This window comes from Dermochelys coriacea, chromosome 2 (assembly GCF_009764565.3).
Source record: "Dermochelys coriacea isolate rDerCor1 chromosome 2, rDerCor1.pri.v4, whole genome shotgun sequence".
Lineage (NCBI taxonomy): Eukaryota > Metazoa > Chordata > Testudines > Dermochelyidae > Dermochelys > Dermochelys coriacea.
In genome coordinates this window covers 270,085,657-270,112,573 of record NC_050069.1, presented here as the reverse complement: position 1 = coordinate 270,112,573, position 26,917 = coordinate 270,085,657, and the positions used below count along the sequence as shown (strand labels likewise).

General features: G+C 48.8%; 1 protein-coding gene across 1 annotated transcript in view; it reads right to left on the bottom strand.

Moving 5' to 3' along the window:
- Positions 1-382: 382 nt before the first annotated feature.
- Positions 383-26,917, bottom strand: part of LOC119850707 (zinc finger protein 777-like) — a 58,502-nt gene continuing 31,967 nt past the window's right edge. Inside the window, exons 8-15 of the mRNA XM_038389130.2 lie at positions 26,445-26,744; positions 18,783-19,184; positions 16,077-16,203; positions 14,561-14,674; positions 14,258-14,371; positions 13,879-13,992; positions 2,849-2,962; positions 383-1,862 (exon numbers count right to left, since the gene is read on the bottom strand). Of these exons, the coding sequence (XP_038245058.1) occupies positions 751-1,862; positions 2,849-2,962; positions 13,879-13,992; positions 14,258-14,371; positions 14,561-14,674; positions 16,077-16,203; positions 18,783-19,184; positions 26,445-26,744 (2,397 nt within the window). The 3' untranslated portion in view covers positions 383-750. The remainder of the gene's footprint in view (positions 1,863-2,848; positions 2,963-13,878; positions 13,993-14,257; positions 14,372-14,560; positions 14,675-16,076; positions 16,204-18,782; positions 19,185-26,444; positions 26,745-26,917) is intronic.

Sequence of the window (26,917 nt, the reverse complement as noted above, 5' to 3'; positions counted from 1 at the left end):
CAGTGTGCACTACAACATTGCACTGCACCCGCCCTCTGTAGACCCAGCAAGTGCAAACTAAAAAGGTCTTTAGTTCACATGACCAGAGGTGGACTACACTAATGTGAACTAGGTCAATTTTCGTTCACACACGTAGGATAATCACAGTGCGGCAATACAGTTTACACCCCTGTCGTCCAAACTGCAGGGTTGTGTAGACAAACCTTGAGAGCACAGGGTGGTGAGGTTTGTGATAGGCCTTAGCTCTGGTGGGAGTTCGTTCTGGAGTCTTCGGCTTTGTCTTTAGCTTTTGTAACGATGGTGAGGCAAGATGGACACCATGCTCCACCTCAGAGCTAGCAGCATTTTCACAGAGTATTAAATGACTCCTAGACATGCACTATAAAACATACAGGGAACTTTTAAAAGTCAATCTGAAATCACCAAGTGAACACCAAATACATGGAATTCCTTTGTCATAACAATATCAAGTGTTTCAAAAGGAATGCTTTTATAAAGGTTACAGCACACTAACAAACATTTCACTGCAGGTTAAGGGTCCAATACCGCTAGCCCTGGCACACAGCTCACTGAAGGCAAGATGAATGCAGTACCTGCTTTCATTTTTTCATTGGTTCATTTTTCTGTGTTCGTGATGCTTTCATTGTAAAGAGATACCAGCCTACAAGTCTCCCCCCACTGCCAACACATTCTCCACGGACTAGCCTGCTGTTAATACCCTCAGCTGATCCTGTTCTCCCAAGTGATATTTCAGAGTCCACTGGTGTCTAAAGTGTTCGGAGCACTCAGGGTCTCTCTCAAGTGGACCCGCCAATGCTCGCGGAGGTGCTGCTTCCGTGTAAAGTTTTTGACGCACTCTGTGCACTGGTAGGGGCGCTCCCCAGTGTGAACACGCTGGTGCCCCAGGAGATGGTGCTTCTGCGAGAAGCGTTTTGGGCACTGGGTGCAGTGATACGGCTTCTCGCCCGTGTGGATCTGCTGGTGCTTCAGGAGATGGTGCGTGCGGCTGAAGCTCTTCCCGCACTCGTTGCAGTGGTAGGGCCGCTCCCCGGTGTGGATCCTGTAGTGGTTGGTGAGCTTGGATTTATCCGTGAAGCTCTTCTCGCATGCTGGGCATTTATAGGGTCTCTCCCCCGTGTGGCTCATCTGGTGTCGGATGAGGTGGGAAGAACGGCTGAAGCATTTCTCACAGTATGGACAGATAAGAGGCCCTTGGCCTTTCTCTGTGTGGGTTCTCTGGTGTATGAGGAGGTTGATGTGCAGCCGAAAGCTTTTCTTGCACTCTGTGCACACGTAAAGCCGCTCTCCTGCCTGCAGGAGTTGAGGATTGTTTAGGCTGGAGTTCGAACTGAAGCTGCTATCGCATTCCATGCTTGGACAGCATCTGCCTCTTGCTGGGTCAGCTTGTAGACTGAGCATCTGGGCCACGCTTTGCTGATGGTCTGGCAAGCTGCCAGCTCCCTCTCCTGTATGGAGCTGGTGCAGCAGGTATTGCTGCTTGTGACTGAGGCCCTTTGCACATTTCGGATAGTCATAGGGTCCTGCTCTGGTGTGACTCCTCTGGTGAATGATAAGGGTTTTCTTTAGCCTAAAGCCTTTCCCGCACTCGGCACACTTATTAGGCCCGTCTTTGGCAGACTTTCTCTGGTGAATGGCGACTGGCTTGTTGTTGCCAAAACATCTTTCAAGCTGAGCTGGTCCCCTCCTTCCTGAGTGGTTCTGCAGTGGTGATGCTGCACTGCACCAACCCTCCTCAGGACCCTGCCCAACGTCCTCCTGGGACGTTCCTGGTAACGTTCCAAGTGCTTCCAGGGTGGCAGGGCATTCCTCTTGCTCTGTTTTGATCAGGATCCCATAATCTGCTGGACACGAGAGAGCGCTTTTATTTCAGCCTTCTTATTCATGTCTATTATTTGTTAGCTCCCTTCCCTGCACGCACCAAAATTTTCAAAACTGGGGGCCTAAACTCACAGACCTAAATCCCAATTTTGAGAGCTGTTGAGCACACGCAGGCCCTGCTCATGGTGCTCAGCTCATGGGGAAGCCCAGCCAGAGAAGAGGTCGCAGCAGTCAAAGCAGGAGGTGATCAAAGTGGGAATAAAGGTTACAGCTGCAGGGGGAGCGAAGGAGGGAGGGATTTCTGAGGTGATGTAGAGACAAAGGAGGAGAGAAGCTGGAATGATCAGAAGACAATGGGAAAGGGAACAAGGGGAGCACCTCCTGGCTTCCAAACTTCCCACTGACCACTTCCCTCCCTCCTGTCCTCATTTCGGAGCCATCTGTACCCCGAGCCGAGCCATGGCCTCCTCTCCTTCCCACAGCCAGGCCTCCCCCTTGCTTTGGACGGAGGGGTGGAGGAAGGTCAGTCATTTGTTTGTGCTGCCTCATCTATCTGCAACACTTTTCTGTCTTCTTTTTCGTCTAACCTCACCTTAGGACGTCAGCTTATTATCATGGGTCTGCAGTCAGCTGTAACCCCAATTCACCCCCCGCCACACACACACACACACACACACACACACACACACACACACACACACACACACGTGATTGGACTCAATGCAGGAGTCGCTGGGTGGGATTCAGTGGCCTGTGTTATGAGGTGGTCAAACTGGTCCCTTCTGGCTTTAAACTCTGCAGACTACAGCCTCCCTCCATCTCGTCCTCTGGGCACCACGTCTGCAAGCTGACTCGCTTGGCTATCTGCCCCCCCAATACATGAGCCTGCCCCCTGTGCCCCCATTCTCCCATAATGTGTTGTGCTGTAAATTCTCTGCTTGGGCAAGAGTCTGCCCCCATCTCTGTAGGGCGCTGCCTTTCCATTCACTCACTGGCATGCGTAACTCACCTGGGCGGGGGTCCGTAGGCATTTCTTGCTCCTCCAAGGCTCCTGGATTCCTGACATTCGGCTTTTCCTCTTGTACAATCCAGGATAAAATGTCAGGTTGGGAAATTGCATAATCTATGGAAAGAGACATTGGGGGCTGTTATGTTTTATTGACACTGACGGAGCTGACGTCTCAAACCAAATGTTTTTGGCCAGAGGAGAATAAAACAGCGGGGAGGAGATGGGTTTGTCCCATGCAAGCCAGTCAGGGGTCCCAGGACACCAGGGCACTGGATGGCTCCTATAAAAAACAAGCATTAAGGTCTTCTCTCCGCTACAAATTCCTAGCCAGAATAGCGGTAGCCTCCTAGCGTAGAGGCAGCTTATCCCAACAGAATGAGTTTTTCTGTCAGTACAGTAACATCACCTCCCCAAATGACATCACTGTGCCGATCACCTACACTGGAGGCTGTGCCAGCACAGCTATGTCAGCTGCGGGAGGAGGGGTTCACATCCGTGACCAACACAGCTATACCGACAAAGCTTTGTAAGGCAGACCTTCCCTAGGCAGCTTCCCAGTTTCCAAACCTGCTGAAAGCCCTGGGAGATGTTTTGAGAAATGATCGGCTCCAGGAAGGAAATCAAGGCTGGCTGCTTTAAGAAAGTCCATGTGCCCTGGATGCCGAGCTCCAGAGTCAATGTGCCACCTTCTTCACCCCATCCTTCTATGCCACAGCAGCTGGGGACCAAAGGAAGATGGGCAGCATGGCAGGACGGACAGAGACACTTAGAGGAAGTGGGAGATTCAGCACCAGAAGGGTTCCTGTCAAACAGGAGGATGTGGGGATCCCATGAGAGGCCCCAGGCAGGACTACAGAAGAGGCGGGAGCATCCCAACCCCCCAGGGACTGTCACTGCAGCCGCCAGGGCCAGGCAGCTCCCCAAACTGGACCACTGGCATTTCAGCCTGTTCCTCTCCAGGTGGGCACCCAGGAGCCTCTGATTGCAGGGTCGGCCACAACATCCGAGCCAGCCATTACAACGCTGAGTCTTCTTCAGACGAAAGACATTTTTGGTGTGTCACTTCCTGATACAGAGAAGGGGTGGGGCCTGCAGGTGACACCACTGACAACCAGCCACCAAGGGAGCCAGAGAGGAGGCCACCAGCGGAAGGAAAACATTTAATAATGTTGAAAGATCAGTTCTTCTGACCCACATCCTATTGTTCCTCCTGTCCCCCCTCCTTCCCCATCTGCCAGAGAGCACAGGGAAGGAAGAGAAATTGGCCCTTTTTAAACTGGCTTCTAAACAGGAAGCCTGGAATCACCCTACAGGAACTGACCACTAATCCCATTTTACCTGGTGTCTGCCTCAGACAAGAGTCTTTGAATCTAGATGCTACTTGGTCAGCTGGGCAATACTGTATCACGAAGGGATATTTCTTCCTGGCTCCTAGCTGAGATCAGTTCTGAGGTATGAATTTCAAGAGTGCCCAGAATATTTAAAATTAGTTTTCTTAGCTTCTAACTTTGTAGAGTAACAGGACTTAGGGAAGTGAAGTACTTCTCACCCGGTATCAAACAGCAGTCCACCTTTAATATCAAGGCAGTATTAGGGAATGGAGACTTTACATCCAGTATTTTCCACTGCATGCATCCGATGAAGTGGGTTTTAGCCCACGAAAGCTTATGCTCAAATAAATTTGTTAGTCTCTAAGGTGCCACAAGTCCTCCTCGTTCTTTTTACATCCAATGTAATCTACTGACTTTTTTGATGCTTAGGAGGCTTGAACAGAAATCATTTTAATTAAAAAACTCCTAATCAAAATGTAATTACTGTCCATCTGCTTTCTTCTACCCACCCATTTCTAAGGTGCCTAGTGTCTGCCTGTGTCTGTGAAATATTTAGGAGAACAAAGACACAAAGTAGACACCATATCAGTCAACCAGTTAACTTCTCTCTCTCACTAATGCTCTGAAATACGTTTTATAATAGTGAAGAATTAAAAGATCAACACTAGAAAATATACTAGAAAGAACAATTCTGCACTGGCCTCAATGGATAGGCTAATAAAGGCTCAATAGAGTAGCGATAAAAAAGTTCTAGGACTTTACTGCTGTGCTTGTCATCTTTTTGTAGGAGATACCAAAACAGCCTAGAAGTCACCTGTGGCGATTACCATATTTGTAAATGAAATTACAATTTGTGCAAGCTACAGAAATCATCTCAAACTAGGGAGAGGATTACTGCAGGAGGGCCCGTTCCAGTTCCGAGGAAATCAAACATCTAAACGTATGGGGCTGCAGTTTCTGAGTGGTAACCGAGAGTCTCTGCATCCTTTGTCTTATCCAGCAGTTCCTTTTGCATCTTTATCTTGGAAGGTCTGTGAATTCCTTGCAATCAAGTCATAGGCCATGCTGGAGTCAGTAATGCAGCGTGCATGCTCTAGTGGCTGAAGGTTTATTTTACTGCCAGGAGGATGTTTGCTTGGACTCCCTGGTCAGTCTGAAAAAGCAGCACTGGATCCCTATTTAGTGGCTCCTTGTTTACACGCCAAGTTTAGGTGGTTATCTCTGCTGTCTGGCATTTGCATGGGCACTGTCCTGTTCATAGCTGGTACAGTACTGGCTTTGCACGTGCGCACACACACACACACACACACACACACGCACACACTCAAATTCCACTGCTGTGTTTTTTTAAATCAAGTCTTCCTGGTGTGAGGTGGAGTTTCACTCACCTAGGACCCTTTCTCCATTGAGAGAATGAAGCATCACAAGAATGTCCCGACTTTAGGTTTTGCTCTTAGCTGCAGAATTCCATCATTCAGACGAGGCACATGGGGGCCTTCCAATTGAGAAAAAAGTCCAAAGACACATCATATATTCCTTAGTAACTCAGTGGTGCTGCATTGTGACGCTCCTTCTTAGCCCACACCCCAGGACCACGCAGAGCTGCTTTCACAGCTAGGACTTTGTCCAGAACCCACAACAGGATGGGCATCACAGAAAAGAAACATTCAGAACTTCGCAGCTTCAGTAGTTTGTTCAAGCTTAATTTTATTATTATTAATAATCAAGCATCTACTGCCGTCAATTTACCCGGCGCTTTACAGAGACAGACAGGTTCTCTGCCCTGGAGGACTCACAGTCTAAACAGTAGAAGTTTAAAAGGGAAATAAGGGGGTTAAGTGAAGTAATTAAAAAAACAGACACTGAAGAACTGGCTAGTACATGTGTACTGGACAAAATCAGAAGTGTTCCTCCACCTACCACAGGCCCTATGTTGCTAAATGCTAAGAGAGATTCTCCTTTGCACGTGTGGCAGGGCCCTGTGTTTCTGGAAAACCTGGGTTCTAACCCTGCTGCCCTTGAGTGGTTCAGGGTGTGCAGCAATGTGGCACAGGTGAAGCCTGACGTGCTCATGGATTAGTACACTTTGAAAAATGAATACAGAGACAAACAAGAGACCTGATCACAGACCGGATCCCTCAGAGCCACTGTTAAATCAAAGAACTCACCAATGCTGGGAAAAATAAACTTCTCAACTAAAAATCCAACACAGTATATTAAATATGAACTCCCAGCTGCACAAGGGCTAAAATAGTCATGAACTGTTTTTTTTTTTTTGTTTGTTTTTTTTAAAAACTACTCAGGTTCATTGGGTTTAAACCCAGATTGGCTCAGGAGTGTGGATGGGCCCAAATTGGGTTAAGTAGGGAGTGGGGAAAGGCCCTGTAAATGGCTAGAGTCCCCACTCCATGCTCCCTTAATGGTTACTGTCCAAATTCAGCACCCTTCAGGACTTTGCCTTTATTTAAATGACCGAACAAGACCTTATGGCAGCACTGTACTAAAGCAAAGTCAATCACCAGCCACTCTCTCGCCTGAAAAACTATATTGAGATTTCTCCCTACAGGTCCCCCTTTACCTCTCTCTTCCTTAAAAGCCCACAGCCTTTGATGTTCCCAAATGGAGCTTATAAGACCCACCCAGGTCTGGCTGCCAGACTGAGTCAGTGGAACAGCTCTTCCCCTCCACAAGGGGCCATAGTCCTAACAACTAGACACCAGTTACAGGCCCAAATTGGAAGCCAGGAGAGGACAATATAGTTTCTAACCCAGGATTAATATGATGTGGGCCTGCCTAGTGACCAATTAAAACACGTTTAAAACACTTCAGGTAGCAGTTTTAGCCCCAGTGTAGTTGGGATCTAAACATTTAGATAATGTACCAAATAAACTCACACAGCTTGGTAACATTTATTTAACAGTCCCCAAGTATGGCAAGACCTGATTCCTAAAAATGAGAGTAAAAGAACTGAGAGGAGAATAAGAGAAGCAGACACACATGAGCTGCACACAAAGGAAACAAACAAAATACTGTACAGACAGGAAAAATACCGACCAGATAATAAATAAACAAATATTATGCTACAGCTACCAGGAAAAAAAGAGGGCAATCAAGACAGTAATTCACTGCAATATGAAAATCAGCAAGCGTTTGAGTGTAGTGAAAGTACTGTCTCCTGCTAACAAATTGTTTTTCTATTCAATTGCATTGTTTGTGTCTTAAACAGAGGTATAAAAGGAAACCTTGCGAATGCGCTCTCACCTACAGATGTACTCATGTGCAATGAGTCTTGGACCAAATTCTGATCACAGCTACTGCAGCATAAGGCTGGAATCACTCCAGAGTCTTCAGTGGGTTCCCCCAGATTTACAGTGTCATTTAGAAAGAATATGGCCCAACTGACAGCACGAGAAGTCAGTTTCAGTGCTTGAGGAGCTGGATGGATAGTTCTGGGAACTTGGCAGCTGCAGAGCAAACTTCCTCCGTCTGCCCTGTTCATATGCCTCATCACTGCCCTACCCCTAGCAACCAACTTCCATTCCCTGGGATCTGCACAGAGACTGTCAGCCAGGGCTTTGGAGCGGTGTTCCAGCTCCAGGCAAAAACCTGCAGCTCCACTGCTCCAAAGTCCTGCTGTCAGCAAGAGTGTCACTTAGTGCCCTGTGTGTGTATACTTTTAGTAACCTGTAGACCGTTTGGGGCATGTACGACATATGACTAACCTATGGAACTGACTGCTGCAGGATATCATCGAGGGGAGTAGCTTACATATTGTCAGTTCCAGACAAATAGCAGACATTCCCGAGAAACAAATTTCGTTATCACTTAATTGAAGTGATTCAGTTTACTTTTTTTTTTTTTTTTTTTTTTTTTATAAACTTGGAGCATTTCACATTAGAAGTATTTTTCAAGTGAGCTACGAGATACCGCAACACACCACCACTCCAGCAAGAAGTTTGTGTGGCCCCTACTCTACAATGTGCATCCTTTGGCAGTAAATTGTTTCTTTTGAGTGTCTACAGCAATGAGCACATAGCGACAGTATAGGGCCATCGCACTGAGGGGGCCCTGTGTGAGCTAGAAGAAGATGTTGTCCAGCAAAGCCTCTCTCATGTTCTGCACGTTTATACGGTTCCTCTCACGGGTGTGGATTTTTTGGTGTTGGAGCAGATGCTGCTTTTGCGTAAAGCTTTTTGTGCACTCAGTGCATTGGTAGGGTCTCTCCCCCGTGTGGATCCTCTGGTGTCTAATTAGATCCGAGGGGTGACTGAAGTTCTTCCCACAGTACGTGCACATTAATGACCCTCCACTCCTTCCCGTGTGCATTCTCTGATGCATGATGAGGCTTTTCTTCTGAGAGAAGCACTCCTGGCACTTACTACACTTATAGGGTCTCTCTCGCACGTGGCTTTTCTGGTGCTGCCTGTATGGTGATTTGACATTGAAGCTTTTCGTGCATTTAGTGGCACTGTAAGGCTTGTCCGCTGTCTGGATTCTGGGGTGGGATTTCAGGTGGTGATTCTGTTTGAAACTTTCCTCACACTCCACAGAGCTGTAAGTGGCTCCTCCAGTGTGGATTCTCTGCATCGTCAAGTGCTGCTTGTACACAAAGCTTTTCTCGCACTCTGCAGGTTCATAACATCCCAGCTTTGCGTGACTTCTCTGGTGCATTGTGAGGCTCTTCTTCAGCCGAAAGCCTTTCCCACACTCAGCACACACATGTGGTCTCTCACCAGGGTAGCTGCGCCGGTAGAAAGGTACAGTGTTGCTTTCCCTGAAACTTTCTTCCCCGGGGACTGACTCTACCGACCTGTTCTTGACATGGTTCCTGTGCTGCATTATTGAGCTGTCTGGACGATCCAAAGGCCTTCCCTCCCTGGGAGTCTGGACCACAATTTCTTCAGACATTCCAGATAATATCCTTTGCAGCTGCAAGTTTTTGAGATGTTCCCCATGCTCCAGCAGCTCAGTTTTGAACATGATTCCATTATCTGCTGGAATAAAACAAAAATAAAATACAAAGAATTTTATAGTGTCCGCCTGGGATAAAGGAAACCTGTTAATCATTCCCACCTCATTACAAAAGCCCATTACATTAGGTTTCTCCCAAGCAAATGAGCTAGAACAGTCCTGGGCAATATTTTGTGTTTAGAGGAGGACAGGGTGAAAAGACAGATTCCAGCAGTGCTGAGCATCCGGCTCCCCTTGGAGACGATGAGCTCAACAACATCTTGTTTTCCTGTTTCAGTGCTTGGAAACACCCGACTGTTACCAAGGCCCCTGGAGAATCAGGGGCGAAGCAGCTACTTTTCCCCTCACAATCTAAGCTTTCATGTCTAAAGAGACAAAATGCATTTCACTGGCTGTAAGTCCCCCCCCGTGCAGAAGACTCGCCCAACGCACTGAAAGCCTTCATGCCGCACTTAAACTTTGTAAAGCCACAATACAAATGGCATCAGGAGTTTCCATCTTCACTGACTCTCAGCTGCTCCGCATCAGCTGTGCTTAGTTTACAAATCAAACCATGAGTCCTCTGGCTACAAGCTCTGCAAACTCAGCCTGGGATCTGAGAGGTAAGATGGGGTCTTCCTTATGGTACATCACCATGAATCCCAAAGACTCTGCAGGCTGGCTTTAGGGACGCCTTTACAACCCCCCTTGCCTTCAGTGGGTGTGCACAGGCATAACGGATTGTCCCCGTCATTGGAACCTAACAAACAATTCTGTTGATGATGCACGAAGAATCCAGCTCACTCCCTTTTAGCGGTACTGGCGTTGAGTTGTAAGAGCTTATTTTAGCCTCTCGTGCCAGCAGGCGTGAATGAGTAAACCTAAGAGCCTGCTGAGGAAGACGGGGTCATGTTCACACACAGCTGCAGAGTAGAACTGTGCGTTAAGAGATGCTGGGAGCCCTGGGGAGACCTCCTGCACTGGGTGAATTTCACCCTTTGGGAAGGGTTCTCAAGGGCTTTGCTGGATATAGATTGAAACCAGTTTCTTTAAAATATCCTCCTAACATTGTCCCAGCTGTTGCTGAACTCCTCACTCCTGCCTGCAGCCAAGGCTCCTGTATATGGCAGAGGGCTCTGCCTATGGTGCCTTTTCGTGGGAAGGCCAGACCACAGTTCTGCCAAAAGCTCTTTCTAGGACCTTGGGACCAGAGAGTCCAACCTCTCTTCCTCTGCCTCGGGGACATGCAGGCAGCAGCTATCGCCCCGCATCAGCCGAGTTACAGTAGCATCTAAACAAGAGACTTCATACAAACTGGAGAGAAGTAGAAACAGAGAAAAGCATTTAAACTTCGCCTTGTCTAGAAACGACTGTGGCTAGACGCACTAGAGCAGGAGGGGGGGAAATCGGTAGCTGTGGCCTTCCCTGATGAAGCTCTCTTAGAGCCTTGTCAGTCAGCACTGCTTGTCCTTACAGCCACTGTCTGTCCAGCGGGCTCTCAAAAACATGCCCCTTGCCTCTGTTCTCTCCCTCAGGTCCAGTGTTCCCCGGAGGAGTCCCTCTGTCCAGCCTCCCAACCCCCCGGCGGAAGCCAGGCAACCCCCCTTTAGAATCCTTGGTTTGGGTGCCCGTTGGCGTTCAGAGCTTGTGAACATGAGACGTTCTCCACCGACCCACCACCATCACCACAGCATAGCACACTTCCTTTGCTCAAAGCGTCTGCGCTGCTGCTTCCTTCACCGTACAAATGGGTCAGCAGCGCTCATTCTTCCAACGGCTCTCTGGATCCTGGGCACGCACCTTCCCCTTTGCTCCCTTGGGAGTATCTGCGCAGACGTCCTTCTTAGAAGGAGAAACACGAGTAGGCTAATTGTTTCCCATTCCTGGACAGGACGACCACTGTCTGTGCACAAGGATCCCGTCACGACGGGGCAGACCACACAGAAGGTTTCATCATCAGGACATTTGCCACAGTTCTCCAGTCACCTCTCACCTCAAAACTGGCTTCACAATCTTCCCAGAATGCTGACAGGCTAATCCTGCCCGTGACTCCCTCCAGGAGACCAGGCCACACCATCTGGCCATTCCAATCCAAGCATTTCATTCCAACGGGCTTGGCTATGAGCACTGTGATATGGACCAAAACCCAGCCAAAGGGCAGTGCACACAGAGCATCGATAAATAACAGCTATCAAGTCAGGGGGAGGAGTCCAACAGGGCAAGGCAGGGTTCAAGCTTATTTCAGGTCTTTACTAATGACTGGAAGGAGAAGTAAATAGTGTATTAATGAGATTGACAAAGGTTACTAAACTAGCCAGGTTACAAACATCAAGAGGAACCACCGGAAGAAGATTACAAGTTAGGTAAGAGATAACAAAAGGAAATTCAACCTGGAAAACACAATTAGCACATGGAGGGAGAAACAACCTGCGACACCGGTACTCAGAGAGCAGGAGGAACCTCAAAAGCAGGAAGTGACCCATGGGGTGGGAACAGATTGTTAATTAGTTAAGAGCTTTTACGACAACGTTGGTGGCAAAAAGAGCCAATGCAGTTTGGGGCAGCACATACAGAGATATCTCCCCACTGGGCAGAGAGGGCATCGTCCCTCTCTAGACTGCTGTTGTGAGACTGTACTAGGATTGCCAACTTTCTAATCACACAAAACCGAACACCCCTGCCCCCTCCTTCTCCAAGGCCCCATCCCTGCCCCACCTCTTCTAAAAGACCCTGCCCCACACTCATTCCATCCCCCCTCCCGCCATCACTCATTCTCCCTCACCGGGCAGGGGGTAGGGGTGCAGGACAGGGTGCGGGCTCCAGGGTGGGGACAGGGATGAGGGGTATGGGGTGCAAGAGGAGGCTCTGGGCTGGAGTAGGGGGTTGGGGTGCAGTAAGGGGTGGGGGCTCTGGCTGGAGGTGCAGGCTCTGGGGTCGGGCCAGAAATGAGGGGTTCAGGGTGCAGGAGGGGGCTCCAGGCTGGGGACGAGGGGTTTGGAGTGTGGGAGCGGGATCAGGGCTGGAGTAGGGGGCTGGGGTGCAGGAGTGGGTGAGGGCTCCTGCTAGGGGTGCAGGCTCCAGGATGGGGCCAGAAATGAGGCATGCAGGAGGGGGCTCCAGGCTGGGGCAGTGGGTTGGGGTGCAGAAGGGGGTCCAATAAAAGATACTACCTCACCCACCTAGTCTCTATAATATTCTGGGACCAACATGACTACAACACCACTGCATTCAGGATTACTTCCTTAGTGTCTCTGATACTATTCAACCTCTACACACAGCCACTACGAAAACTGGTGCAGCAGAGTTGTGGGGTGCAGGCTCCGGGAGGGGATTAAGGGTTGGGGTGCAGGCTCTGGGAGGAGTTGGGGTGCAGGAGGGGGATCGGGCCATGGGCTCCAGCTGGGCAGCGCTTACTTCAGGCAGCTCCCAGTCTGCAGTGCAGTGGGGCTAAGGCAGGCTCCCTGCCTGCCCTGGCTCCACTCAGTTCCTGGAAGCGGCTGGCATGTCCGGCCCCTAGGCGGAGGGACCATGGGGGCTCTGCACACTGCCCGCACCGGCAAGCATTGTCCTCACAACTCCCATTAGCCACGGTTCCCGGCCAATGAGAGCTGTGGAGCCAGCGCTGGGGGCAGGGACAGCATGCAGAGCTTCCCTGATTGCCCTCCACCTAGGGGCTGCCACTTCCAGGAGCTGTGCGGAGCTAGGACACAGGGAGCCTGCCTTAGCCCTGCTGCGCCGCCAGCCAGACTTTTAATGTTCCGATCAGCGGTGCTGCCTGGAGCTGCCAGGAACCCTTTCCGACGGGGCGTTCTGGTCGAAAACCGGACACCTGGCAACCCCAGACTGTAGCTGGAATCCAGCTTTCATTTCTAAACACATTGGTGCCGGCATTAGTGAGAGGGTGGGAGGAATTATGGGAAGAGCAACCAAAGCGATCAGGTGTGTCGGGGCTGATTTATAAGCAAAGACTGAAAGCTTTAATGGCCAGGTCCTCAGGCCTGGCATCTGGGGTATGGAGCCCTCTGGAGCTATGCAGAGCACCTGAGCTCCAACCACGGCTGTGGGATTCCCCATCCCCTCCTCAGGGAGGGGCACCTGACCCCTGCTCAGAGCTGGAGTCAGCGACTCCACTCCATCTGCGTGTCTAGGGACGATGGCAGGGAGGCAGTGAGCATCGGCAGGGCTCATGAGACCCCATGCAAGGGGCAGGCTCCTCACTGTTGGCCCGACAGACTAAATGGGCCATACTCCTGGTTGGCAGGCCCAGGACGGAACCGTTAGCTAGGAGCTGACCCTGGGGCCCAACGTCCCCACAAAGTGATCAGAGAGCTGTTCCTCCCATCCAACGTACTGGCCTTGTCTTATTTCATCTTCGGGACCCTCCCTGGTTGTCCTTGGTCTCTCCCACATGGTGGTCACTGCCATAGCATCTGCTGCCCCCGAGGGGGGGGGGTTATTTTTGGGGCGGGTTACTCCATTGCATAAACTGCCACGTTTCTGGTGCTTTCCCTCTGTTAGGGGGAAATGCTGTGCTCAACTCTGGCCTTAAACCCTTCCTTTCCCCTCCCCTTGTCTTCAGACTGGCTCTGGACCCTTGTCCCCCTCTCTCCTGTCACGGCCACTTCCCCCTCATGAGCCTGCAAGAACACTCCCACCCCACTTCCTCCCCCCGGGGAAGTCCCTGTACGATGCCGGCCCTCCACTCCACCTCTGCCTGCACAGCATTCTGTGAGACTGCTGATAACTCACCAGTGCTGGGCCCTGAGAATATCTCCACTTCCTCCGAGGCCCCCTGCTCCTCAATGCACAGCTCCTCCTCTCGCTTTATCCGGGACACACAGCTTGGCTGGGAAAATGCACACTCTATTCATGGAAAGAGAAAACAGGTGGCAAGTTGACTTTCTTTTGTGAATCCCCTTTGCCCCCATCGCAGCATCCTTCTGTCCTCCCCTTGCAACAGCCAGCTGCATGGCTTTTACACAGGACTTCTCTTCCCGCGTCTTCTGCTCCCTATGCCCCTTTTCATAAGAGCTTTCCCGAGCTCTCTAAAGCAGGGGCCTCTCTCTTACCTCGCTCCATGCATTCTGTGACAAGATAGCTACAAAAACACTGCTGTTTCTGCACTCACCGATTGGGGATTCAGCTGGAATCTCTCTTTCCTCCGAGTTCTCCTGTCCCTTGATGCACGGCTCTTCCTCGCCTTCACTTTGGCAGGTCGCGTCAAGCGTATACACCAGCGATTCTGTACATTGGAAAGATAAATCCCATTATGCTGTTCTAACAGCTCTACACTGTCGCTGCTAACAAGTCATTGAACCAGAGCTGAAAAGCTGCGTCACTGGCAGTTCACAAACACCTTTGTTTCCTGCTTAGATCCCACAGAGAGGACACCACGGAAAGCCCTAAAATAAGGAAAAGAGGACGAGTTTACCTGTGCTGGGCTCTGCAGGGATTTCTCTCTCCTCTGCATCTCCCTCCTCCCCCTCGTAGGGCGCTTCCCCTCGTTCAATCCGCGCCAGAAGGTCAGGTTTGGAGAGTGCATAGTCTATTGATAGAAAAACAGGTCAGTGTTCCCTAGCTCCGTGCAGCATTGAGCAGTAAGATTTTAGGCACCGCAACACTGTTTGTAGTGGTGCATAATGGGAACGAAGCTCCTAGAGAAACAAATGTCTGTTGAGGGAGGATCTGGGCTGCCTGCCGGAGGTTCAGGACTCTCCATGTAGTGGAAGATCGTTATCTTTCAGGCACTAAATATTAAGCTACTTCCCTAGTTATTAACCTGCAGACAGGCCAGAGCCTGTCTGTGGGGTAAGCCAGCAGTGGCCAGCCTGAGCCTTAGAAGGAGCCAAAATGTATCAATGTACATTGCCAAAGAGCCACAGTAATACATCAGCAGCCCCCCCATCAGCTCTTCTCCCTGTGCCTCCCACCCACCGGCAGCCCCACCGATCAGCACCTCCCCCTCCCACCCCACACCTCCCAATCAGCTGTTTCGTGGCATGCAGGAGGCTGGGGGGGGGGAGCAAGGGCACAGCAGGCTCAGAGGAAGGGGTAGAGTGGGGGCAGAGCCTGTGTCAGAGCCAGGGGTTGAGCGGTGAGCACCCCCTAGCACATTGGAAAGTTGGCACCAGTAGCTTCAGCCCCAGAGTCTGTGTCTAGACAAGGAGCCGCATATTAACTTCTGAAGAGCCACATGTGGCTCTGGAGTCCCAGGTTGGCCACCCCTGGGGTAAGTGATGGTTATTTTGTGTCCACAGTTCCTGAGACCAGAATGAGAACCCACTTGGTTTATTAGTTTCCTACATTAGACCTAAATGTACAAGCACCAGATTACAAGCACCAGATCCCACCACAAGCCGATTGTCCATCGATCCCTCCCCTTTGTTCAGTTTTTCTCCACCTGGCCCCTTGTCTCTCCTGCCCACTGCCTTTAATCCAGCCTGTGCCCATCAACGCTTGTGAGGTTTCCAGCAGCCCACGTGTCTCCAACACACAGTTCAGCGACAGGCCATCAAGTCGATGCCTCCATAATCAACAGTACTTGTGTACTACACCAACAGCACATGCAATCATGCCTCCCTCTAGCTACAATGATGCCTCTGTGCATTTCCCACCTAATAATTCTCTGTCTGTGGTGCTCTTCCTCTGTTACCCTGTTCTGTAGGAGATTTTACATCAGCACCACACATGGACCATAGCAGGTTTCGGGATGCATACCTCCAAGTAACTGCAGCCATTATCCACAGCCAGAAGGCACTGGAGATGGAGGGACCAGGTCATCCCTGCATGCCTTTCATTCTAGACTGGCATCAACAACAGTGAAAAATGTGTTGACCCATCACAAAGATTCTATGTCAAGTGCAAATCCATTAGCCCAGTGCTGGAGCTGGCCCATGAATATCTGAGATCGCAGAACATCTACTAAATGAGTGAGAACCAATATTTACCCAGTGAGATCAGAGATTCATAGTTCCCCTTCATCACGTTCTTGTAAAGCTCTTTCTGCCATTCCTCTAAGTTCTGCCATTCTTGCTCAGAGAAGTAAACGGAGTCATTTTCAAATGCCAATGGAACCTGTAATCACAGAGGTTACAGATTCAGCACCTTGTATGGCACCCCAGTGTCTTAAAGTCAACTGCCACTTACATCATCTTTAGCATTTAAGAGACGGGGGGAGGGGGACACAAGAACATTTCTCATTATTATAATTTATTTTTACAGCTTCCGTAACAGTTCCAGGTACTGTACAGAAACCCACAATGCTTCCCCTCCGAATGCCTAGAATTCAGACACAAACATAAGGAAACACATGAGGAGAGGAACAAAAGGGAGGGGAATGACTCTGCTCTCTAGAAGAGCACCATTTGTGCTACATACTGGGAAGCCCATTGTGAATGCCAAAGCACTGATACCTTCATTCCCATTTCGACAGGTTTCAGAGTAGCAGCCGTGTTAGTCTATATTCGCAAAAAAGAAAAGGAGTACTTGTGGCACCTTAGAGACTAACAAATTTATTTGAGCATAAGCTTTCGTGAGCTACAGCTCACTTCATCGGATGCATTCGGTGGAAAACACCAAATGAATCCGATGAAGTGAGCTGTAGCTCACGAAAGCTTATGCTCAAATAAATTTGTTAGTCTCTAAGGTGCCACAAGTACTCCTTTTCTTCATTCCCACTGAGCAGTATCTTAGAGCTTGTCTACATGGGGAAGAAGCCCAGAAGAGCTAGTGTAGAACAGCTATTCCACACTAAGAGTGCCTTCGTGTAGTGTAGGTTAATCCATTTTGGAAGTGCTGAGGAAAAGCATCCACATGGGGTACTGTGCTTTTTATACACACCATATGGCCGAGTATTGTCGTCCAAGGCGCCTGATAACAAGTGGAAGTAAGACTGTGGTGAGCGCTTTCCACTTACATCATGCACAAACGGGCAGAGAGCTGAATGTAGTTCTCAATGGTCAGCGAACAGAACACGATTCACACCCGGGTCCTTCTAGGCATCACGTTGGAGAGAACTCTCACATTTCATGACCATTTTACAGAGACAGCAACTAAGGTCAAAACACACAACAACCTGGCCGGGATGACATAGGGCGCCAATGCCCAAACGTTACACACTTCAGCCTTGGCACTCTGTTACTCAGCAGTGGAGTGCTGTGCTCCAGTCTGGGCCCGTTCATCTCACACAAAGATGATCGACGTACAACATAATTCTGCCATGCGTATTATTTCAAGCACACTTAAATCTACTCCTCTACCATGGTTACTGGCTCTCTGAAATATTGCTTCACCAAGTGTTCACAGAGAGGAAAGCATAGCAAAGCTCGTGATGAAATTACGTGATATGCCACATATACCATTAATTAAAGCCTTGTTTAATCCACCACATAGTCATCTGCCCTCATGGCGCCCTTTGTGGATAAATTTACCAGGTGCAGGATTGATGACAGAGGACGCGTGGTGAGCTTCATGATCCGCAGAGAAAGTGACAAATAATTATCTTGTCTCGGACCCCACTCAACATCAACCCGGGTTTGACTGACCGCGAAGGCAATGGAGCGTTCTGAACCGGTTTCGTACCGGACATGGAATTTGTGCTGCAGCAGAATTTCGGTGGCATTTTAGAGACAGTCCACTAGGTTGATGTGGGCAGCCACAAACCATGACACACATTGTTGAAGACAGCAAAATGACTCAACTTCCTGGTGGTTTTCGTGCCTTGAACATCAATAAGGACACTGTGGCTTGACTAGATTGCACACACCAAATAAATACACACCACAGATATTTTGCAGTAACTTCCCCATGCAGACAAGAGTAGCTCCAGTGACTTCAGCGGGACTACTGGTGGATGAAGATACTGCTCAGAGTGAGTAATGGTTTGTGCATCTGCTCCCCTGTGATCAGATACAATACAATATTCATTCACCTGATGAATTCAGTTTTATTTATGACACTTCACAGCAGTCAAGATTTTGTAAAGAGTAATGAAAAGGCAGCAATCCAAGTTACCCCTGCAGAGCCCTATTCGATATTTAATGAGAAGTGGAGAAAGGCTGACAGCTGCGAGTGAGCACAAACCTCAAGAACAATTTATAAATTGAATAAAGCTTCCAAATTCCTTGAAGCAAACCGTCTGGCCTATAGACTGTACTGATTGCTCCGGCCACACTTGCAGAGCTCTAACCAACTTACCTCAAAATGTATTTGGTTTGTCGTATTTACAAATTCCACTGGCTACTGCTGTTGCATCTATAAACGTGGCATGATCAAAAAGATTATGAAGTCCACAGACACAACATAGTGCTTCCAGATTCACTCTAGTTTCTAACATTATATAACATATTGCACTAGATCTCACAGAGGAAAACGAACAAATATGGAGTTTCTGCACCAAGTTGTGCGAGAGATCAACTTACAAAAATAAAGACTCTTTGAAGAGTGAAACCTTTTGAAAACATTCCTCTCTCAAAAACAATGGGCCCACTTAACACCAGACTGTCCCAGAAAACCCCTCTGCTGCCAACAGGCCACGTATACAAAATTTCAGGCATAAAGGCATTTGGGAATATTAGAGTCAGGGTGGCAGTAATCAGAGATGTAATGAAAACTGTTTTACTACAGTTCTTGAATATTATTAGCTACATCATTACCTTGGGAACTTCCCCCTTAGTGCCTGGGGGGAGCCTCAGGATCCAGAAGTTCCTGTTCTTCAGCAGGTTCTCCAAGTTCTCCAGCCTCCTCTGCAGCAGCCCATACTCCTGGATCAGAGTTCCCAGCGCGGCCCACTTACTCTCCATTTGATTACCAAAATCCACTACCGTTTTCTCACAGTCAAAATATTTCTTTTCTGTTGTCACTGTTCTACGCTCCAGGTTCAGTAACCGCATGGCATGAGAATCAACCTTCTTTTCCACCGCTTGAATTGCGGCTAGAACAGTCCAAAGCGAAATCTCTGCAGAGTTTGGCTGTGTCTCTTTAGCAGAATTTTGTTGAGGAACAGTAGAGGGTTGGAAAGGTGACCATTGCTGGGACTCCATGTCCCACTCCTGATCCTGTCCACAAGAAGAGAAACAGATGAAGTTGGGGTCCCATCACCATCTGTCACACCCAGCTACAAAGAGAAAGTGCAAGAACTGCTCATCACAGGCTGCTCAGCACTTTCTATGGATGGATGTTTATTTTTAAAGGGCCACACTCCAGATGTGACCATAAAAAGCATGCTAACACTATTATCCAACTAATTTGCTAGTTTTATAACTGACAGACTGCATTGGGCCGAAGCTTGGTAGCTGCATTGCACAGACAATCACCATGTTTTACTAACATTTGGACCTGATCCTCGTTTTCAGTAATGTCCCGTTACACCATTAGGAAAAGGGACCTCACATGTTAATGAGGATCAGGGTTTTTTAATCAGCTTTGCACAATTTTCACTTCCAAAATTACTCTTAAATAGTTTCAGGCACTCTTTCCCCCCCTCCTTTGCCTTGGTAACTGCTTCTTTTCCTAACCCATTTCTCAGACACCGTATTCTTCCTATGCTGGTAACTTGCGCTTTATATTTCAAGATATTCAGTTTATGTTGGTTTGTAATGCACCTAACGCACATATCCAGCAACTCTTTCTCTGGCAAGAGTCAACATGCAACTACAAAATGTTACCACTGATACTGTCTCATAACTCAGGCCTAATGTCACACCAATGAAAGGGAGAGTTATTTGTGTGTGTATTCATATTGAAAAAAGAAACCCCCGGTAATAAATACTGACATATCCGCAGTGTCTTTCATCAGAAGAATCAGACCTCAAAGCACTTTTCAGGCTATTCAACCACTGTAGTAATTTGGAGACAAAATGCAGAGTAAGCACTGCAGTTAGCAGATAAATTCTGCTCTCAGTTACACCAATATGAATGTAGAGTAATTCCACAGAAGTCAATGGAGTTACTCTGGATTTCCACCAGGATAAATGAGAGAAGAAATTATCCTCCTGTTTGAAGGAAGGACCATGCTTGGTGTTAGTGACAATACTGAGCACTGGAACTTAACTCCTTTTCCAGGCCATGTCTACACTATACAATTAAGTTGACCTAAGTTAGGGCTGGTCTCCACTACCAGGGAGATCAACGCTCAGAGATGGATTTAGCGGGTCGAGTGAAGACCTGCTAAATCAATGGCAGAGCGCTCTTTGGTCAACCGTGGTACTCCAGCTCTCTGAGAAGAGTAAGGGAAGTTGACCAGAGAACGTCTCCCATCGACACAGCGCAGTGAAGACACCAGGATAAGTCAGCCTAAGCTACGTCGACTCCAGCTACGTTATTCACATAGCTGGAGTAGCATAACTTAGGTCGACTTACCCGCCGTAGTGAAAACAAGCCCTTAGACTTACAGCTACCGCAGTAATTACTGCAGTTTTTCACATCCTCGCTACCCTCCTTCGGTCAGTGGTGCATGTCCTCACCAGGAGCACTTGCAGTGACTTAAGAGGGGCAGTCTGGGGGGCTGAGAGCCCGGGCTCTCAGCTGGAGCCCCACTGTCACCCAGGCTCTCAGCAGCAGGAGCTCCATGCCGAGTGCGGAGCTGAGAGCCCAGGCAGCAGCCAGGCTCCAGCTGGGAGCTCTGTGCGTAGCGGGATCAGAGAGCCTGGGTTACAGCTGGGAGTTCTGTGAGGAGCCCACAGCCCAGTCTCTCAGTGCAGGACAGTGAGGCTCCAGCTCTCCCCCCCTTACAGCTCAATTTCAAAACAGGGACTATACCAGCAGTGAAAATGCCATTCTTCTCAATTTCACAGCTCCAGTGATTAGCCACCCTGACAGCCAACAAGCGATGCAAGTAAGGCAATGTCTATACAGACATTGCGCCCCCCAAACTATGTCGACCTAAACCTTATGCCTCTCATTCAGGTGGATTTACTAGGTCGGAGTAGCGAGCGAGTTACAGCCAGAGGAGGAAAACTATAGCATGTTCTCTTACATAGTTAGGTCAACGTAACCTGACTAAACTTTGTAGTGTAGACATGCCCTATCACCACATACCCCCAAACTAACTTTAATAAGTGTCCTAAAAAATGGGAGAAATCTATAGCCATCCTAGAAAATAACTGTTCTGCTCAATTTCTTTTGGTAAGAAAACAAAATTAAAGTAAATTCAGCCTGCTTTTCACAAACATTTGTACGGTATACAGACATAGCACGGTATTAGCTATGAGCATGTGTTTAATTCTGCATCCCTTTCCCCATAAGTCTTTTCCTTTAAAGGAATATTCATTCATAAGCTCTTTTTTTTCTTTTTTTTAAAAAGTACATCAGAAGCAGGAAGCCTGCCAAACAATCAGTGGAGCCACACTAGACAGTTGAGGAGGAGCACTCAAGAAAAACAAGGCTGTTGCAGACAGGCTAAATGAATTATTTGCATCAGTCTTCACTGCAGAGGACATGAGGGAGATTCCCACACCTGAGCCACTCTTTTGAGGTGACAAATCTGAGCTGCCATTAAAGGAGATTTTGGAACAAAACTGATAAGTTAAACAGTAATAAGTCACCAGGACCAGATGGTATTCATCCAAGAGTTTTGAAGGACATCAAATATGAAATTACAGAATTATTAACTGTGATATCAAACCTATTGCTTAAATCAGCTTCTGTACCAGATGACTGGAGGACAGCTAATGTGATGCCAATTTTTTAAAAGGCTCCAGTGATGATCCTGGCAATTACAGACCAATAAGCCTAACTTCAGTGCCAGGCAGATTGGTTGAAACTATAGTGTGAATTGTTGGGGAAGAGTCAACAGAGCTTTTATAAGAGGAAATCATGACTCACCAACCTATTAGAATTCTTTGAGTGGGGGTCAACAGACATGTGGACAAGGGTGATCTACTGGATATATTTCAGAATAGCAGCCGTGTTAGTCTGTAACCGTAAAAAGAAAAGGAGTACTTGTGGCACCTTAGAGACTAACAAATTTATTAGAGCATAAGCTTTCGTGAGCTACAGCTCTCTTCATCGGATGCATACAGTGGAAAATACAGTGGGGAGATTTTATATACACAGAGAACATGAAACAATGGTTGTTACCATACAGACTGTAACAAGAGTGATCAGGAAAGGTGAGCTATTGAGAGCGGGGACCGGGGAATGGGGGAAACCTTTTGTAGTGATAATCAAGGTGGGCCATTTCCAGCACTTTACAAGAACTGTAGGAGGGGAAATACATCCACTCCCAGTCTTTATTCAAGCCTAAATTAATTGTATCCAGTTTGCAAATAAATTCCAATTCAGCAGTCTCTCCTTGGAGTCTGTTTTTGAAGTTTTTTTGTTGAAGAATTGCTACTTTTAGGTCAGTAATTGAGTGACCAAAGAGACTACTGGGAGCTGATGTGTCATTACACAAAGTAAAACTATTTCCCCTTGTTTATTTCCCCTCCTACTGTTCTTGTAAAGTGCTGGAAATGGCCCACCTTGATTATCACTACAAAAGGTTTCCCCCACCCCCACTCTCCTGCTGGTAATAGCTCACCTTTCCTGATCACTCTCATTACAATGTGTATGGTAACACCCATTGTTTCATGTTCTCTGTGTATATAAAATCTCCCCACTATATTTTCTACTGTATGCATCCGATGAAGTGGGCTGTAGCTCATGAAAGCTTATGCTCTATAAATTTGTTAGTCTCTAAGGTGCCACAAGTCCTCCTTTTCTTTCTACTGGATATAGAGTACTTGGAATTTCAGAAAGCCTTTGAGGAGGTCCCTCACCAAAAGTTCTTATGCAAAATAGGCAGTCATGGGATTACAGGGAAGGTCCTCTCATGGATCAGTAACAGGTTAAAAGATAGGAAACAAAGGATAGGAATAAATGGTCAGTTTTCACAGTGAATAAAGGTAAATAGCAGGGTCCCCCAAGGATCTGTACTGGGACCAGGACTGTTCAACATATTCATTAATGATCTGGAAAAAGGGGTAAACAGCGAGGTGGCAAAGTTTGCAGATAATACAAAACTACTCAAGAGAGTGAAATCCAAAAGCGACTATGAAGACTTACAAAGGGATCTCACAAAACTGGGTGACTGGGCAACAAAATGGCAGATGAAATTCAAGGTTGATAAATGCTAAGTAATGCACACTGGAAAACATAATCCCAACTCTACATATAAAATGATGGGGTTTAAATTAGCTGAAATCACTCAAGAGAGAGATCTTGAAGCATCGTGGATAGTTCTCAGAAACATCTGCTCAAAGTGCAGTGTCAGTCAAAAAAGCAAACAGAATGTTAGGAATCATTAGGAAAGGGATAGACAATAAAACAGAAAATATCATAATGCCATTTTAAAACTCCACTACACCCACATCTTGAATACAGCACGCAGTTCTGGTCACCCCATCTCAAAAAAGATATATTAGAATTGGAAAAGGTATAGAGAAGGGAAACAAAAACCAACAGGGGTATGGAAAAGTTTCCATATGAGGAGAGATTAAAAAGACTGGGGCTGTTCAGTTTAGAAACAAGATGACTAAGGGGGGATATGATAGATGTCAATAAAATCATGCCTGGTGTGGAGAAAGTAAATAAGGAAGTGTTATTTACCCCTTCATGTAAAACAAAAACCAGATGCCATCCAATTGAATTAACAGGCAGCAGGTTTGAAACAAACAAAAGGAAGTATTTCTTCACACAACACACAGTCAACCTGTGGAACTCATTGCCAGAGGATGTTGTGAAGATCAAAAGTAGAACTGGATTCAAAAAAGGGTTAGATAAGTTCATGAAGGATAGGGCCATCAATGGCTTTTAGTTAAGATGGTCAGGGAGACAACCCCATGTTCTAGGTGTCCCTACATCTCGGACTGCCAAAAGCTGGGACTAAACAACAGGGGATGGATCACTAGATGATTACCTGTTCTGTTCTTTCCCTCTGAAGCATCTGGCACCAGTGCCACTGTTGGAAGACAGGATACTGGGCTAGATTGGTTCATTGGTCTGACCCATTATGACAACAAGGAGTCCGGTGGCACCTTAAAGACTAACAGATTTATTTGGGCATAAGCTTCCATGGGTAAAAAACACACTTCTTCAGATGCAAAGCTTATGCCCAAATAAATCTGTTAGTCTTTAAGGTCCAACCGGACTCCTCATTGTTTTTGGGGATACAGAATAACACGGCTACCCCTTTGATACTTGACCCACGATAGCCATTCTTCTGTAGTAGGTTTCTGTTGAATTTGTGGAATATGGAATTATTTTGGGGGTCAAAATAGCACTTGTAAATTCTCATAAATGTTGCCTGTTTTAACTTCAAAGGAACCAAGAATAAATTTTAGGCCAAATCATGAGCTTCAAGGGAAGCAGCAGGTGCTCAGCAACTCTTAGTACTTGTCCCCTTGCTGGAGATGTGGTTTTACTTTTAAAAACAATCCTGGTGCATTTTCAGCTCAATTCTCTTTGCCTGACAAACACAAACTGCTTCCACATTTAACTGCTCCCACTGAAAATGGGATGAGGCATTAGGATTTCTCATGTAAGAGATTCACGATCTAGCACGCATTGAGTTTAATAAGATTAACAAAAAGCGAGGTTTAGACAGAGAATCAAAACGTAATCACAGTACCAAATACCATTTACATGGCATTACTTTGTACCTCTCCCCCAGAGGGCTATGCATCCCTCTCTGGTACACATGGAAACAATTCTTTAAAATTCTATATAAACACAAAAAAATGTACCTCTTAATATGGAGTGACTTTATTGCATTCACAGAAAACAACAGTCTGTTCATCTGTGAAATAGTCTCCCAGGAAAAGGGGTGGGAGAGCTGTCGCTTGGGAGACTTAAGCCAAGCCTGAACAAAGGCCTGGACAAGATGACTTTATTGTTCTTTCCCTTTTCTCAGTTACATGATCCAGATTTGTCTGGTGGTTTATTTTTCCTCTACAATTTCCAACCACTTATGTCAGACTTGTGCTTTTTTCTTTTAAATTGACATGTAATTTCAAAAGCAGTTATAGACGCTCAACGGAAACCAATGGCTGAATAGCTCCTGGCACAGAACTCCCAACCAATAATAGTTCACGGCCCCGATTCTGCATCTGCATGTACCTGTGGGATGCTCCACATGAATTCAATGGGGCTCTGTGTGTCAGACCCATGCACGCTTACTATAGTGGGGCTCTGCACAGGCACCTACAGAGGATCAAGGCCGAAAACAAAAATCATCTCAAATGAATCCCAAGGGGGAAATTTGAGCTATGAAAAAATCCCACCCGGAAAACTATGAAACTATGAAAAATGACTCTTAAAAGGCCTGATCTAACCCAACAAATCTAGTGATAACAACAACATAGGCAGCGTGTCCGGATAAAGAGTGACATGGTCAGGGATGAGGAAGGTGAAAGTCGAACAGGAGCCAGGCTGTTGGGTTGCTGCACAGCCGCTGCGGGCCCCGGCCCCAGCCCCACACTCCGGCAGGACCAGGGCAGGAGGATTTTATACTTGCTGATCCCCCCACGCTGGGCTGAGCCGGAGCCTCTCTAGCTTCCTGGGCCAGTCCGTGGCACCCCCTCTATTTGTGTCTGCGCCAGTATCAATGAAAATCGTCACCCCCCCTCTACACATACACACACACCCCCACACACACACCCCCACCGACATCCCCCAACACACACACCCCCCGACACCCCCCAGCCCCCCACACACACACCCCACACCCCCACCCCCCAACACCCCCCCCACACACACCCCCACCACACACACACACACCGACACCACCACACACACACCCCCACACACCCACCCCGACACCCCCCCCCCACACACCCACCCCGACACACACACCCCCACACCCCCACCACACACACACCCCCACACACCCACCCCGACACCCCCCCACCACACACACACCCCCACACACCCACCCCGACACCCCCCCCACACACACCCACCCCGACACACACACCCCCACACCCACACACCCCCACCCCGACACCCCCCACACACACACACACCCACCCCGACACCCCCCCCCACACACACACCCCCACCGACATCCCCCAACACACACACCCCCCGACACCCCCCACCCCCCCACACACACCCAACACCCCCCCACACACACCCCCACCACACACACCCACCCCGACACCCCACACACACACACCCACCCCGACACCCCCCCACACACACACCCCCCACACACCCACCCCGACACCCCCCCACACACACACCCCCACACACACACACCCCGACACCCCCCCACACACACACACCCCCACACCCACCCCGACACCCCCCCACACACCGACCCACCCCCCGGCCCTTACCTGGGCAGCGGCCCGCTCGCCCATGGCCCTTTGTCCCGGCCCGGGAGCGGCCCCAGGAGCTCTGGCTGGCCGGGCTGGGGGCACCGGGCGAGGCTGCGCCGCAGGGAACGAGCCGGAGCCGGACGCCGGAGCCGGAGCCGGAGCGGGCTGGGCAGAGTCCCGGCGCCGCCTCGCCACGGGCCGGCCCCGCTGCCGGGCGGAGCGGAGCGAGCGCAGCCGGGGCGCAGGGAGGGAGGCCGGGGGCCGCGGCCGGGCTGGCGGGGCCGGGAGCGGCGGGGCGGAGCGGGGCGGCAGCGGCCCCTGGCGGCGGGGGGATCGCGGCGCCGGGGCGGGTCTCCCAGCCTCGCTCCCCTGGGCGCTGCGGCCCCGGGATCCCCCCGCTCCCCGCCGCGCCTCTGCCCGGGCCGCCCCCTCTCAGGGCTGGTCCTCCCGGGCGGGGCGGGCTCCTGCCCCGAGGCCTCATCCCCCACCCC